The 16,160-nt window shown below is 39.7% G+C and overlaps 1 protein-coding gene across 1 annotated transcript in view; it reads left to right on the top strand.

Annotated features, from left to right (window-relative positions):
• MACO1 (macoilin 1) overlaps window positions 1-16,160 on the top strand; it is a 64,984-nt gene that overhangs the window by 42,625 nt on the left and 6,199 nt on the right. Inside the window, exons 7-10 of the mRNA XM_081306473.1 lie at window positions 8,993-9,151; window positions 10,514-10,696; window positions 13,448-13,568; window positions 15,625-15,799. Of these exons, the coding sequence (XP_081162599.1) occupies window positions 8,993-9,151; window positions 10,514-10,696; window positions 13,448-13,568; window positions 15,625-15,799 (638 nt within the window). The remainder of the gene's footprint in view (window positions 1-8,992; window positions 9,152-10,513; window positions 10,697-13,447; window positions 13,569-15,624; window positions 15,800-16,160) is intronic.

Here is a 16,160-nt window from a genome sequence, read left to right as displayed (position 1 = left end):
AGGAGAAGCAATAACCTTGGGATAAGCAGGGTAGTTTGGAGCCATCTGGCAGCATTCCTCAACCAGTGCAGAGAGCTGCTAGATTATCTGTGGCTTCTTCCATGTCAAAATGTTTTTCTATTGTGTTTTTGAAGCATAAACCTAGCATAACTCAGGTTGTGGGCTGGGGTTGTGGCTCAGTGGTAGAGTGCTTACCTAGTATGCATGAGGTACTGGATTCAATCCCTAGCACCACATAAAAAAACTAAATAAACAAAATAAAAGTATTGTGTCCACGTATAACTAAAAATATTAAAAAAAACAACAACAACAAAAAAAACACCTCAGGATGTGGGCCTGGTTATTCACAGACTTCACAGGCTCACTGGTTTAGAATCTGGACCTCTCAGCAGTGCCCTGGTAAATGTAATATGTGGTAATGCTGAGTCCACTGCTGGGGCAACGGCTGCCTCCTGTGTCCGGTGTTGTAAGAGATCTTTCCATAGAAAGCCATAACCGGATGAGATGCGATAGCTCTGCAGTCTACAGATTTAGAAAAAACATTCTTTTGATGGGAACTGATAAATAACAAGTAGTTGGTGTAGATTTAGGAACTGAGGCAGTCTCTGTTTCAGAAAGGTAAGTTCCCCTTCTTTGGAATGATGTTAAAAGATTATGAAGTAAAGGATTTGGGTTTTCCAAACTAAATCTTTCAGGTTATTCTGAAACTGACCTGACAAGGCAAGCCTAAGCATAATGGGGAACGCTGGACAGCCACAACAAGCAGACCAGCAGTGTCCTCTTTTAAAACCAGTTTTCTTCTAATTATAAAAATAATGATTAAAATGTTAAAAATATGTTATAGCATATTTATTATCTTTGATTCTGAAGGTGAAGAGATAAGACTATTTAATATAGCTCCTCTCAGCATCTTTTTACAAAACTAAACCCAGGGTTGGGGATATAGCTCAGTTGGTAGAGTACTTGCCTCTCGTGTACAGAGCCCTGGGTTCAATCCCCAGCACCACAAAACAAAACAAAAAGCTAAACCATTATGTATGTTGTGATATATGTATATATATGTGTGTGAGTGTGTTATATATACAAACATTATATTTAAATGTCTTATAACTTGTTTTTCCACTGACTTTATCATGTGTATTCTCCCATGTTATCAAATGATCTTTAGTGACTTTTCTTTCTTTTTTTCCCCTCTTTTGTAGTAATCAGGATTGAACTCAGAGTTGCTTCATCACTGAGCTATATCCCCAACCCTTTTTTATTTATTTTTTTAATTTAATTTTGAGCCAGGGTCTCCCTAAGTTACCAAGGCTGGGCTCAAATTTGTGATCCTCCTGCCTCAGCCTCCCAAGTTGCTGAGATGAAAAGTTTTGTGAAAGCCTCAATGATTTTTCAGTGACTTAGGTTTTTAATGGCATTCAGATACATGAATATACAATAACTTATTTAGCTGGTATTCTGTTAAATATTTAAGTTCTTCTGTTTTTTGTTTGTTAAATATTTAAGTTCTTCTGTTAAGTTATTGTATATTCAGCATATTTGGTTTAACAACAAACATGCTTTTACACAAATCTTCCTGTGCCTCTTGGCTTGCCACAACTATGAGCATTTTAGACATTTGATACAAATCATCAAATCTGAGCACATTCCTTTAAGGACCTTATTAAAAACCGCTCGTTCTTGACACTAGTAGCTTTGTTCCTGAAGAGCTTCAAGAAGTCTGCACCATATTATCCTGAATGACCAGTTGTGTGAAAGAATTCTTTTTTTGTCTCTTTTTCTAGAATTCTTTTTCTGTCTCTGTTTCCATTCCTTAAGGAAAATTAATGTGTTTCCTTTTGTGGAGCAGAGACATAAGGTACTTTGTAATATGATTTCACCTAGTAATGAGGTCATCAGGCTGTTGACTATTTCTGGATGATTGTGCCTGGTAAGCATTGTAGTCACCACAGTGAGACCAGAGGCAGCTTCATTTTGGTGTTTCCAAAGTTGTGATTTATAGAATGTACTACAGCATTGCTTTAAGTTAGTGTGATCCTCACTGTGGATGGGCTGTGTCACCATATGCTTGGCACATACTTGATCATTCACAGAAGTGAATGACCCATATGCTATCCTTTCCATCTGTGTGAATGACCCAGAGGCCAGAGGAGCATTTGGGACACAGGATATTTGGTATTTCTTCTGGGGACAGAGTTTTGATTTGTGAGCTCAATTTTCAGCTGTGCGTTTCCTCAAGTCTTGTCTTTGTGATCAGTGTATACCAGGGATTCCTAATGGAATTAGGTACTTATCCAAATGAAGCAGTTGTTCTTCATTCATTCCTTTATTTTTTTTGGTACCAGGGGTTGAACCCAGAAGCGCTTAACCACTGAACTGTATCCCCAACTCTTTTTATTTTATTTTTTAAAATTTATTTATTTAGTGGCGCTGGGATTGAACCCAGGGCCTTGTGCATGTGAGGCAAGCACTCTACCAACTGAGCTATATCCCCAACCCTTTTTTATTTTGAGGCTACGTTGCTTAGGGCCTTGCTAAGTTGCTGAGGCTGGCTTTGAACTTGCAATCTTCCTGCCTCAGCCTCTGGAGTCACTGTTATTACAGGTGTACAGCACTATGCTGGCTCATTTGTTCCTTTCTTGTTCACCTACTTTCTTCATAAGCAGATCTCACCCTGTCTCCTTCAGTTGCTATTTAAGTTAAAAACTCGATGGTCTGCTGTAGATAACTTCCAGAGCCTCCTATGTCATAACACCACCCGTGTTCTATTCTGAGCATTGAAGAGACGGGCGCAGCTTGAGGATTAATCTGTAAGAATTAGAGAAACTTAAGAAAATACAGTTCCTGCTTCTAATTTTACATCACAGTCAGTTTCTGGCTCCAAAGAACTTACAGTCTTCTTAGAAATAAGATACCTAACACAGGAAAAGATTAAACACCAGAATGACATGAAGTGCTAGCAGTGAGGGCTTTAGGGCTCCACAAGAACGAACCTGGGGTACCTCATGCAAATTAGTTTTTGTGGATGTTTTATAACTAGGCCTTAAAGAATGGATAAGAGTGAAAAATGGAGATCTTTCTTCTCATGGGGTGACATCATTAAGGCAGAAGGCACTCATTGTCTGAAAACAAGGAGTGGGTCATTTGGGTTGGTGTGTGCGGTTCAGAAGGAAACCTGCCTCGGTCCCTGGGCTGTATAACTTGGAGAGGACTTTCTGAAAGCTCCTTTTCCCTCAGAGCTAGCAGCAGGATTGATTGAGTGCATCCCTGTTGCCAGTTTTTAGTGCACAGAGATAAAGCCAAGCTGAGGCTCATCCTCCCGTGGGGCTCATAGGGCCCAGCCAGCAACCAAGCCTGTGGTTTTCTGGAGTGCGTGTGGGCGTGACTGCTAGAGTGCTCAGAGAGCCTGTCATCCGTAGGTGAAAGCCTATGTAGAGTAGCTCTGCCTCTTTTTTACAGAATTGGCTTCATGGGTAAATTTTCTGCCTTTGCACCTTCAGCTTCCCCTGTGCTCCCAATTTCTTCAAAAGCAGGAATTTACTGGCAGGGCACACTGGAGACTTTAAACTTCAAAGAAGTTACAGTATTTGTTGTGGGCTGTAATTGAAGTCATTTATCAAAGATAAGAATTACAAACATTTAGACTCAGTATCTCTCTACCTTTTCAGATACTTAAATACCCTTTTCAAATAAAAGTGGACACTTGTATACTGTACTTTGTTTTTCTACTTGCTGTCCTTCCAGATACTCAAAGATGTTTTTGCTATTTAGCCTGCCTAAGGCTAATATTCGACTTTCTTCTCTTGATCAGTTAGGAGATTATTCCTTATTAAAATGTAAATCTTTTCCTTTTTATAGTTAAATTAATTATCAGTTACAAAATATGGCTTGCATTGGGAAGAAGCTAAAATATAGTTGAGTTAGAGTGGGTAAGTGGAAGCCTCAATTTGATAAATCTGCTTTGAAGTCAACCTTGTCATCTGACTTGGGGACCTGAGGAAGCACTGTTGTAGATGGTCCTGCCTTTATTAGTAATACGCCAGGATTCAGAGGTAACCTCAAAACATCCTTATAAATTATCAATAAAAAATATCCTTTTAAATTATCAATAAGATAACTAGAAAGCTTACCTGGACCTAATATATAATATATAAAAGTTTAGAATCTAGGTTTATACAGTTGGGCAAAAATGAACATAGTTTGGTACACATACACGTAGACTCCACCTTTGCCATGGGCCCTCTTTGTATTCAAAGTGGTGATGACACTCAGCAGCCTTTGTGAGGGTGAAAACTGGTTCTGCAGGAGCTGGGCAAACAGGAAGTGCATGCTTCCTGGTTAAGTCTTACTGAAGTTTGATTAAGTGCCTGGCCCAATATTTTGGGGGGATGGGTGGAGGATGAGATTGTAACTCTTCTGGGGAAAGTTCTCTTTTATCCTTTCAGGTTCCATAGGGTAGGGAAGAGAATAGGACTTGGCTCTGATAAGAAGGTTCCAAACTTATAGGTGAATATTTTTCCTCAATTCTTATTTACTGAAATTAGTTTCAAGTGTTATAAACTCTTCTAGCTCATTTTCTTTCTGACCACCTGCTTCTAATTTAGGTTGTAGCTATTGACAGTTTAATAAAATCTCAAAAATAACATTTGAAGATTTTGCACTAACCTCTTAACTCTATTTAATTAGAACTGCTTAGTACTTAATACTAATTCTATATCTGTATTTTATCTGGGAAGTATTGACCTTCACCACCTAGGAACTAAGTACACCATTAAAAGAAATAGGAGTTATCTGTTCAATAAATGCCCCAGCACTTGACTGGCTTTATTTGGTTCAATTTATTAATTCACGCAGTTCTTTTAAAACTCGTGGCACATATCTACTGAGAAAATGCAAAGTTTGAACCATATCTTAGAAAATAGAATTGTAGAGTGTATCCATACAGTGGAACACTATACAGCAATTAGTTATATGAAAATTTTCTAATAGTGTGAGAGATACTTAGGATATATAAGTTGTATATGTGGTACTCATTTACCAATATGAAATATATTTACATGTATGGAAAAAACTTAAAAAGACATACAGAAGTACACCGAATACGAACAGTGAATGGTTCTGTCTGGATGAATGGATTGTGAGTTATTTACATTTTTATACTCGATGCTTTCCTATTGTATTCTGTTTTTTATACTGACTTGTTATCATTCTTTTTTTGAGGGAGGTGGGTACCAGGGATTGAATTTAGGAACCCTAAACCACAGCCATATCCCCAGCCGTGTTTTGTATTTTATTAGAGATGGGTCTCACTGGATTGCTTAGCACCTTGCTGTTGCTGAGGCTGGCTTTGGACTTTTGATGCTCCTGTTTCAGCTTCCTGAGCTGCTGGGATTACAGGCAAGCAGCACTCTGCCCTGCTCTGACTTGGTATTATTCTTGCAATAAAAAACAAATCCAATATGAGGTTGTATATTGTTTTACTGCCTACCTCAGTAAAGATTTGAAATAGGTAGTGAAACTTCAAGGTTAAATTAATGCTTTCTGTAGAGAGGCAGTGAAAAATTGCTCATCATAATTTTAAAAGTTCCTGAGAGTTTTGCTACTAAGCACTGTAAGTTATTTTATATGTCATTAGGCAATGTTCCTATAGTTCACTATTTCTTAAATCGGAAAGCTGATGTTAACTCAGAGATTTACTTCAACAGTTTAGAAAACAGTAATTCATAATTTTATGAAGTGAATGATAGCAGTTAAAAAAATCATGAAGTATTTTACTTCTACATCTTGTGAAAGTATATTTTATTTATTTATTTATTTATTTTTTTAAAGAGAGAGGAGAGGGAGGGAGAGAGAGAGAGAATTTATTTATTTATTTATTTTAGTTCTTGGCGGACACAACATCTTTGTTTGTATGTGGTGCTGAGGATCGAACCCGGGCTGCACGCATGCCAGGCGAGCGCGCTACCCCTTGAGCCACATCCCCAGCCCGAAAGTATATTTTATTAAGAACAAAAACAAAAAATAACCAAAAAAACCCTTTTCTGCTGGGCGTGGTGGTGCACGCCTGTAATCCCAGCCGAGGTAGGAGGATCACGAGTTCAAAGCCAGCCTCGGCAATTTATAGAGGCCCTGTGCCTCTTAATAAAATACGAAAAATGGCTGGGATGTGGTTCAGTGGTTAACTCCCCTGAGTTCAATCTCCAGTATAAATAAATAAACAAATAGTATGTGTGCAATGTAACACACATATACAGCTGTGCACAAACTTTACATGTAAAATTTATGAATTTTCACAAAGTGAACATACTCTGTCTTTTATTGATAATGTGCTGTTTGTCTTTGACAAAATTTTCATAGAAGTTCCACATTTTAAAAATACATTGTTGAGTGTTTGGTGGGTTTCAGAAGCTGTGTGTTGCACTTGTTGATCTTATAACTGCCTTAGCTTTTTGGATTTTGCAGTTTTCTAGGAACTCTGAAATTTGCTGCAGAATAAATATTGTTGTTCTTAGTTTATGGTAGAAAAATGGCTTTTCAGGATTTAAAAATGAAAGAAAGCAGTAACTACAAAACAATTGACTGTAGCCTCTGCAGATTTAGTTTTGCTGTCATTCCCAGCTGTGGCACAAACTTTGCCTCAGTGGGCTGGGCATGTGGAACTTGATTCCTGTGCATCTGCATAGAACACAGTTTAGTTTGCTAATCTGAAGCAGCAAATTAGCAGGCGTCTGTTAACATGTCAGCTTTGGAAATCCTAGACCAGCCCGGGAAGAACTTTAGAGAGTGCCAGGCTCAAATGAGGAAACAGGCCTGGAAGGTGACAGCCTTGCCCAGGGTCACAAAGTTGGCACCAGAGCCAAGTCCAGAACCCTGACCTCAAATCCTGCCAAGTTCCTTTCTCAACTGAAAAATTACCTTTTCTACCAAAAACTGTAATCCTTTAATAGCAGTTGACATTGACATTAAGGAAAGTGATTATCTAACTTATTTTCAACTGAAGTTCTTAGTGGGGATAACCTGACAGCATTGAATTGTTTTGGAATATGTCCCTTGGGTTGCTTCAGGTGAATGAGGGGCGATGTGGCAATGGTATAAATGCTAATCTGTACTGGTTCAGAGTAGTCCAAGAGTACTCTGAACTGGAATAACCCTGGCAATAGGGAAAGTGTAGCATGACGTCAACTGGTGACCCTTCCTGTGGGAGTGAGCTGTGTCAGGAGACCTAGCAGTGCTTCTGGAACACAAGGTTCCCAGGCTGTGTTTCTTGGCCATGCTCCCAAGCACTGGACAGGGACACTTAGGGCTTGCACCTATAAAATGACCATCAGTGTTTCATGATTTGGGGTACTTGAGAATTTTCAAGCTGTTCAATGGTAGATAGGGGAGTAAAGCTGCCCTTTGGCTTTCTAAGGGAGGTCATTATTGAGTAAGTGTGGGTCACTGTGGTAGTCCCCAGAGTTTTATTGCTTAGTAAAACATGTCTAACATCTGTGGAGTGCATAGTTCTCGAGAGAACACCAATGCTTTGCAGAAATCTTGGTTCTCTTAGATTAGTGACATGTTCAAGTTTTTCTTTCCTTCCTTCCTTCCTTCCGTCCTTCCGTCCTTCCGTCCTTCCGTCCTTCCTTGGTGGTAGTGCCAGAGAATGAACCCAGGGCCTTGTGCATGCGAGTCAAACACTCTAGCAACTGAGCTATGTCGTCTCTCCCCCCCACACACCCCCGAGTTCAAGGTTTTAATCAGAGGCTGGGAATGTGGCTCAGGGGTAGTGTGTGTGTTTTGCATGCAAAAAGCCCTGGATTTGATCTTCAGCCTAAAGATGAATAAATAAATAAATAGAACAAAGTGACCTTTGTCTACCTGTGAGTTTGTATCCTGGTAGAAAGTCTTTTCAGTCTCACATGGCATGTTCTTACCCTGACCGTCAGCACCACAGTCCTATCTACCACATCCTTTCCCTCTCTGACTTCAGTACAAGCCTTCCTAAGAGGCCACACCTAGTGCTTGCCCCCAGATATCTATGGCTGTCCTGGCTCTGAGTTTTTGACTATGTACCACTCTCCCCAGTTTAGAATGTCCGGCCTCCCCTCTGCTTCTCCGAATCCTGTCCAGCCTACAGGGCCAACTCAATTCTCATTCTCTTGGCAAAGCCTGTCCCAGCCTTGTCTCCACAGAGCCCAGGTAGCACTTCTGTCTTGTGCTATGGATGGTGCAACTGCGTTTGGCCTTGTGGAAAAGAGCATGGAACTCTGGGGCTGCTGCCTCCGGGATCTTGGGCTGCTAGGATTTCCTGGCCTGGGAATCCTAATTGCACTTTAGCAGGATGGAGATTAAATGAGTGCACAGCACTAAACCCGTAGGACAGGGTCTGGTCCATCCGTCCTTGTGAAACAACAGCTACTGTTTTTTATTCCTTCTAGCATGAATTTTATCATAGCCTCCTTTTTAGAGTATGTCAGTTGTTCCTCTTTTCATTCTTTCCCACAGTCTCCACTAGTACGAACATTTTTAGCAAGGAGCTAACATGTCAGGATGTTGGATGTGAACATTGTTTCCTTCTCAGCCATGGTGGGAGGGAATTTCAGACCCTAGAGGCTGAGCTATCAGAGTATCTTAGAGCTGTAAGGGTGGGTCATGAGCTGGTTGTTTTAACATACTCCCCTTGCTGAGGGGCATGGAAAAGTCATCCACAGGGAGGCCACCCTATCTTGCAGCCACACTTTCTGCCTTCTCTCATCCTTTATTAGCATATGCACAAGTACCATCTTTACCCATCAGTGTCGCAAACATTTAGGGCAAATCAAATTACCCTTAGTAGGAAAGGGTAGGGACTTAGGTGGTATCCTGCGGTAAAACTAAGCAGATTTCATACAGAAGTCCAGTGGGACAGTTTGCCACCCACCCAGCAGTTCAGGACTACAGGCAGTGTCCTTCACCCAGCCCTGGGTATGTCCCCTCCCAGATGAAAATGCTACATTTCTCCTTCTCCTAGGCTGGAACAAGACATTAAAAAGTTAAAGGCTGACCTGCAGGCCAGCAGGCAAGTGGAACAGGAGCTCCGCAGTCAGATCAGCTCCCTCTCCAGCACCGAACGAGGGATCCGCTCAGAAATGGGCCAGCTCCGGCAGGAGAACGAGCTGCTGCAGAACAAGTACGCGCACCTGGCGGGTCTCTGGTGGCCGGACGCACTCTCCCCTGTTCCCCATATAAAATGACCATCAGTGTTTTTATATGTTCCCAGGGATGGGAGCACAAGCCTCCTGGTGACAAAGGGACCTGGCAGAGAAGTTTCTTTTCTTTTTTTTTTTTTTTTTTAGTTTTAAGTGGACACAATATTTTTATTTTACATTTATGTGGTGCTGAGGATCCAACCCAGTGCCTCATGCATGCTAGGAGAGCGCTCTACCACTGAGCAAAAACTCCAGCCCTTAGCTATATTTCTGGCAGAGAAGTTTCTAAGTAAAATGTTTAAAATATTTAATGTACTACCAGATGTTCAAGATCTATAAAAACTTACTTAATTGCAACAAAGGTTTATTCATATTTTGTCCTTCTCATTTAATAATTTAAAATAGTTTCCATGATAAGTAAAGTTGTTAGGAGTAGTCATAGTTGGAAAATCTTGTTCCTCTGCGTGACAATTTCCAGAGGGGCAGATTATATCTACTTTGACTTATAGAACTAAAAAATGACATTAAACTTTGATTTTCTTGAAGAGGCAATCAAAAAGCCAGATCTGGGTGAATTCTCTTAAGCTTTCCATTAATTCATTCTGGAATTACTTGACTCAATGTAAAGCTGTCTTTTTTTTTTTTTTTTAATATCTAAGCAATATGTGCCCATCATAGTGATTACTATTATAGACTCTGGGCTTTTCCTGTTGGAAGAGGAGTCCTGCATTTTTTTAATGTAACTTCAGAATTTGAGCATTACAGGCAAAAACTCTCTCTAGCATTGATAAGGAGGAATGTTACCTCCTCACTTTGATATGTAAAGCTATGGGTGACTCCAAAGAGACTGATTCAGGGACATTAAGAAAATGTCTTACAGCTGGTAAGAAAAGTCTGCAGTAGGTTCCATCATGATTGTATTCAGGATAAGAAAGACTCCTCCCTTCTAGCCTTATTTCCTTTTTGGTGGGGCTGGTTCCAGCAGCGTTTTTGTTTTTGTTTTTGTTTTTTTACCCAGACAAAAATTCTTTTAAGGTGCTACAGGACACTGGAATTAGTTCTACAATGATTGTCCCCTCTGTTAGAAACTTCTTGTATCCTATACTCTGGACTACCTGCGTAGATCACTTACCTTAACAAAACAGAGGGTAGGACTGATTCTGGGTCTTGTAAGCAGCCTGTTTGTTAGTGTTTAGGCATAGTTATGACGCTGTGTTTTCCCAGGCACACAGGAAGTTGGTACTTAAGGTTTGCTGTTCATACCTTTTACTTGACCTTAAAATGAGAAAAAAGAAGCCTGTTTCTTATTATAAAAACTTTGTATGACAATTGTTTTCATATAGGTTACATAATGCTGTGCAAATGAAGCAAAAAGACAAGCAGAACATCAGCCAGTTGGAGAAAAAGCTAAAAGCTGAGCAGGAAGCACGAAGTTTTGTAGAAAAACAGTTAATGGAGGAAAAAAAAAGGAAGAAGTTAGAAGAAGCCACTGCTGCACGGGCTGTTGCATTTGCTGCTGCATCTAGGTAAGTTCATGTCACCGGAGTGTATAATCCAGGTTGGCTTTCCTTGTCCCAAGACATATGTGGGAATTTGCTGCCAAGGGTAGGATTGGACAGACCACAGTCTTGCATGGATGGATTGCTTTTAAGGGCTGTGTGTCTTGTAACAAATTCATTCCTTAGTGACCTCACTTATTAAGTGGGCTTAGCATCCCTGCACCAAGTGCTGCTTATAGAATGCCTCTAGTTACTTTCAGAAAAACTGATAATTAATAAATGTGTTGAGAGATCCCATCTGGAATTTTACTCCCTTTATAAGGCTCTTAAGTGTGGGTGTTTCTGAGTTTTTATCTTAAAATGGAAGAATGATAGAATCTTGGTTACCCAGGCACTGTGTACTAACTGCTCCTGGCTTTGTTGGATATCAGCAAACTATCAAATAGATGGAAAAAAAAGGTGAAATACAAGTTTCTATTAGATTTGTGGAGTGCTGAGCCAGGCATGATGGCAGTGACTATAATCCTAGATGCTCTGGAGGCTGAGGCAGAAGGATCTGCAAGTTTGAAGCCAGCCTCATAGCAAGGCCCTAAGCAACCTTAATAAGGGCTGGGATGTAGATCAGTGGTGTAAAGTACTCAAGGAAGGGAGGGAGGAAAGGAAAAAGAAGGAAAAGCAAGAAAGAAATATTTGTGTGGATTGTGTGGGGTGATGAAAACTGGGAACTACTTCTCATACCATTGAGAATTACCTCTGCATGCAGATATTTCAAAAACTGATATGTAACTGCCATATGAATTCCAGTAAAGAAGGAAGATTGTTCAGTCTCCCCCCACTCCTTTGTTTCTGCTTCTGCTGAGGGCCATTGCCGGCCCTCAGCATGCTTCACCTTCTTTTTGTTTGTTTTTTTGACTCGTGAATTCCGTCTGCATGATTGGGGTCAGTTATGGGCTTGCAGATACAGAATGAGGGTAAATTTTTTATTTCATGCTGAATTTTTGTCCTAATTTGTATCTATGTGGTATAATTCAACCACAATTCTTTCTTGAGTTTTACTTTATTGCATTAAACAAGTAATTTACTTGCCAACCTTTGGCATGTTAATAACCTTCTTTAGGATTCTGGCATTTGTAGAATAATTGGTGAATCATCTTGTCACCTTTCAGGAAATAGCAGTGAATAGTGAGAATGCTTCTTCCCAGTGTGCCACCCCCTACAGACTGTAGATTGCAGGTGATTGAGACTGGGGGACTGGGGGCCATCTGATCTAGACAGACTCAGACTCTGATCTAGACAGACCCCTGACTGCCTGCTGCTGATATGGGTTGTTTGTGTCAAGGTGTGTTAGCATTTCCCATACACTTGCACTTGCAGGATATTTTCTTGAATATTCATCCAGCATGGCCTGTGTTTTCCTTAACTTATCTAGCACCTACCTTTTCTAAAACCTTGTACTTAGTAGGATATAGCAATACTTTTTTAAAAAAATATTTTTTTTCTAATTGTAGTTGGACATAATACCTTTATTATTTATTTATTAATACGTGGTGCTGAGGATCGAACCCAGGGCCTCGCATGTGCTAGTTGAGCGCTCTACCTCTGAGCCACAATACAGCAGTACCTTAACCACATCATTAGTGTCTCCATGCCTGAGAGTCATCAGTCAGTTGGTTTCAGGGTCTACTCTAAATCGCTTTTGCTTCCAGTTAAGCTTATTTGTTTGGGTCTTGTCCTTGGAGGGCTCTTGTTTGCCATCTCTTAGGTGGAATGGCTTTTACTCTTGGGCAAGTCTCTCACTGGATCTTCCTTTGGTAATCAGAGGACACCTACTTCTCAGGCCTGGAACCTCAACACTTAGTAGTTCAGCAGCTCTGGACTGCCTCATCCCCTTTAGCTCATCCTTAGCCCTGAGAAGCAGCCTAATGTTGCTCTTTTGTTTTTCTGTTTATTCCAGGCTGCAGCAACTTTGTGACTAACCAAAGGTGAAATTTACAGTGCATAATCCCCCAAAAGTGGAAAAACAAGGGATTTTTGTGTGTTTATTGAGCCTTACTAGAGATAGTACATGTTCAGTTCTACCCAGCTCTGCTCTGTGTGTAGTAAGTCACTGTGGCCTGGTGGGAAGAATGCTGGACTGGGAAGCAAGAAAGCCTGTTCTTATCTCAATTCTGTGACCTACACACTAGGAGACTACTTTATCTGTGTTACCTCAGCTTTCTTATCTGGGAAAATGGGATAATGTACTAAAGGGAGTTTGGGTAAAGTACCTAGCTTGTAGAGACACTCAGTTGATGACAGTTATTGCACATATTGAGCCAAAAGTTAAAAACTTACAGACCCTTGAGTATAAGAAAAAACCTCAGTCCTATAATATAGGTACTGTCAGCCCTCCACAGCTGTAGGCTCCATCCGCATCAGCAGATTCAGCCATCTCAAGATAGTTAATATTTGAAAAAAATAAACTGGATCTTTATTGAACATGTACAGACTTTTTATTTTTAATCATTATTCCCTGAACAATGTAGTATAACAAGTACGTACATTTACATACATTTACATTGCTTTACATATTTTAAGTAATCTAGAGATAGTTTTAAAATATGGGAGAATGTGCAGAGGTTATATGCTAGCGCTAAGCTATTTTATATACAGAAGTTGAGCATACATGGATTTTGGTATTCGTGGAATCTTGGAACCAATCCCCCATGGATACAGAGGGAAAACTGTAAACCTGTAGTCTTTGAAATTCATTTATTTCCTTCTCTTATTTTTCAAAAGGGGAGAGTGCACCGAAACCTTACGGAATCGGATCAGAGAACTAGAAGCAGAGGGCAAGAAGCTCACAATGGACATGAAGGTGAAAGAAGACCAGATCAGAGAACTAGAATTGAAAGTTCAGGTAAGAAGGAAACAAAAGTCTCCTCTTGACCTGGAACTCCTTTTTCAGTCTAGATTTTTGTGTGCTGTGCCGCAAGGTGGAGACAGTGCCTTTTGATACAGACCAAATCCCATGGCTCTAAAAATTCATAGGTGATAAAAAGATTGAACTCATAATTTTGTCTAGCTCATTTCATATTATAGCCAGATTCTAATACAAGCCAGAAGTGTTGGCAATCCCTGAACATGTTTTACACCAGGATTTGACGTTCTGTAGATCCATTTAACATTTTCAGGTTATAGGCCAGATTAGTGTCCTTTGGGACCTAACATCTTTCCTGAGCCTAACTGTCTATCTGTCCATTGCCAGGGAACAGATCCTTCTGGATGACTCTGAACCTTAGAGTCTGTAGTCTTGAGCAGTGCAGGGTGAGGAAAGATGCCAGGACGGGGTGTAGCCAGTTTAGGGGGCCATGTGTACCTTAAACAGGTACTTACCATCAGCTCTTCATTAATGTCATATATAGTAAAGTTACAGTAATTTACATCATGAGCAAATGGTAAGAATTACTGGCAAGTCAGTGGAGTAGAGACAAAGCCTCAAGTATATAGTAAAGGTAATGCAGCCAGGAGAGGTGAGCAGGAGTTAGTAACAGGCTTTGGAACTGGATAAGTGATGAAAAAAATAAAATTAGAAGCTCATCTCACAGCACACAAAAAGAAATTCTAGATAAAGGGTTGAATGCAAAATAGCTAGGCAGAAACATAGTAGACTTCATCTTGAAACAGGGATACTTTCTAAACCTAAAAGCAATGGAAGAAATCAGAGTAAAATAAAATCAGCTGGGGAAGGTACACATATTGCAGCAAGTATAAATAATTACTGAATATCCTCAACATGTAAATAGCTCATAAAATAACTAAGAAAAGTTCAGATATAGAGAAATAAACAAAAATATGAACAGATAATTGACAGAAGAAATACTAATGACTGAAAAAATGTAAGAATATATTAATCATCAAAGACATGCAGATTAAAATTAGAAATAATTTGTCTTCTGTGAAACTGGCAAAGAATTTTTAAGTGATAATATCAGTCTTGGTGAAGATGCTACAAAATAGCTTCATGCATTGTTGGTGGATGGAAATATAACTTCTGGAAAAAAATCAGGTACTTTTTAAGTATTTACCTTTTTAGGAATTCAGCCCTAAGGCAAATATTGAAAAATATTACCAATGATTGATATATCAAAGATGTTTTGTGTAGTGGTATATAAATGTAAAAAAAAAAAAAAGGAAACTTAACAATGGAAGATTCATTCAAATTATTATATATATATACATATAGGAGTATTATATATATTATTAACAATTTGATTTTGGAAGAATATTTGAGAGGACAAGTTTTTAAAAACTATACAAATTATATATGTATTATTTCAGTTATGCTAAAAGATACACATAAACATTAAAAAGGCTCAAAGAAAATATATCACATTTTGCAGTGGTGTAATTATGGGTAATTTGCATTTTCTTTGAACTCTTCTGTATTTTTAAAGTCTCCATAATAGGTTTGGATTTCTCTCTTAAAAGAAAAAGTTCAAATATATTTTTATTGGCTATATTCCCAACTATTTTAAGTGGGCTTATTTTACAGTTTGTCCTGTCAAAATATCGAATATTTTTGCAATTTTTAGTGCAAGTTTAGAGAAGAGTTTTGGCAAATTTGACAGCAGCATTACACCAGCATTTGCAAGTAGTCAGCAGGGAAAAGTTCTCCATGGTTCTGAAGTAGGCTTGCAAGAAAGAGTTTGCTTTGAAGGCAGAGGCCATTTTTAGCTAGATTGTGCCTCATATAGTCAAATGATTATCTACTAAATGTTTTTGTGTATACATGTCATCATATAAATACATTTGCCATATGCTTGTAACTAGTGAGAATACCATGAAAGTACCAGATTTCTGTGTTCTATTGGCCAGGTCAAGAATAGTGGGATTTAATTTGTGATTTCAGGCTAATTTTTAGACATCGATGCCAAAACTACCATGTAGCATTGCTGTTTTGATGATATTGATAGGAGCTTCGGAAGTATAAGGAAAATGAGAAGGACACCGAGGTGCTAATGTCAGCCCTCTCCGCCATGCAAGATAAGACACAGCACCTGGAGAACAGCCTCAGCGCAGAGACAAGAATCAAACTGGACCTGTTCTCTGCACTGGGCGACGCAAAACGGCAGCTTGAGATTGCCCAGGGTAGGAGAGTGGTGGGCCCTGTTGGGGTGGTGGGGCTTCCGAGAGCAGACCTCCCCCGTAGAGCTCTGAACCAAAGGGCATTTCAGTTTTCCCTTCAAGTGGTTTGGTAAGTGCCCTGCAGACATATTTTGAGATGGAAGCATATTAAGTGCAGGGTGTACAGAAAAGACTATGAGTGTCTACGTTCTAGGAGCTCAGGGTGTTGTTGAACAAGTAGGTGACTCTGAAGTCATCAAAAGGTGCTGACATAGCAGCATGTACCAGCCCTGTGGGAATCCAGAGAGAGAGGTAGGGACTGAACTAGTCTGGGGAGTCAGAGGAAGCCATGTCTCAGAGGAACTAATGTCTGAGCTAGAGCTTG

This window comes from Spermophilus citellus (genome assembly GCF_964194105.1).
Source record: "Spermophilus citellus genome assembly, chromosome: 9".
Lineage (NCBI taxonomy): Eukaryota > Metazoa > Chordata > Mammalia > Rodentia > Sciuridae > Spermophilus > Spermophilus citellus.
The sequence above is the reverse complement of the archived record's forward strand: the minus strand, read 5'-3'. Positions and strand labels throughout refer to the sequence as shown.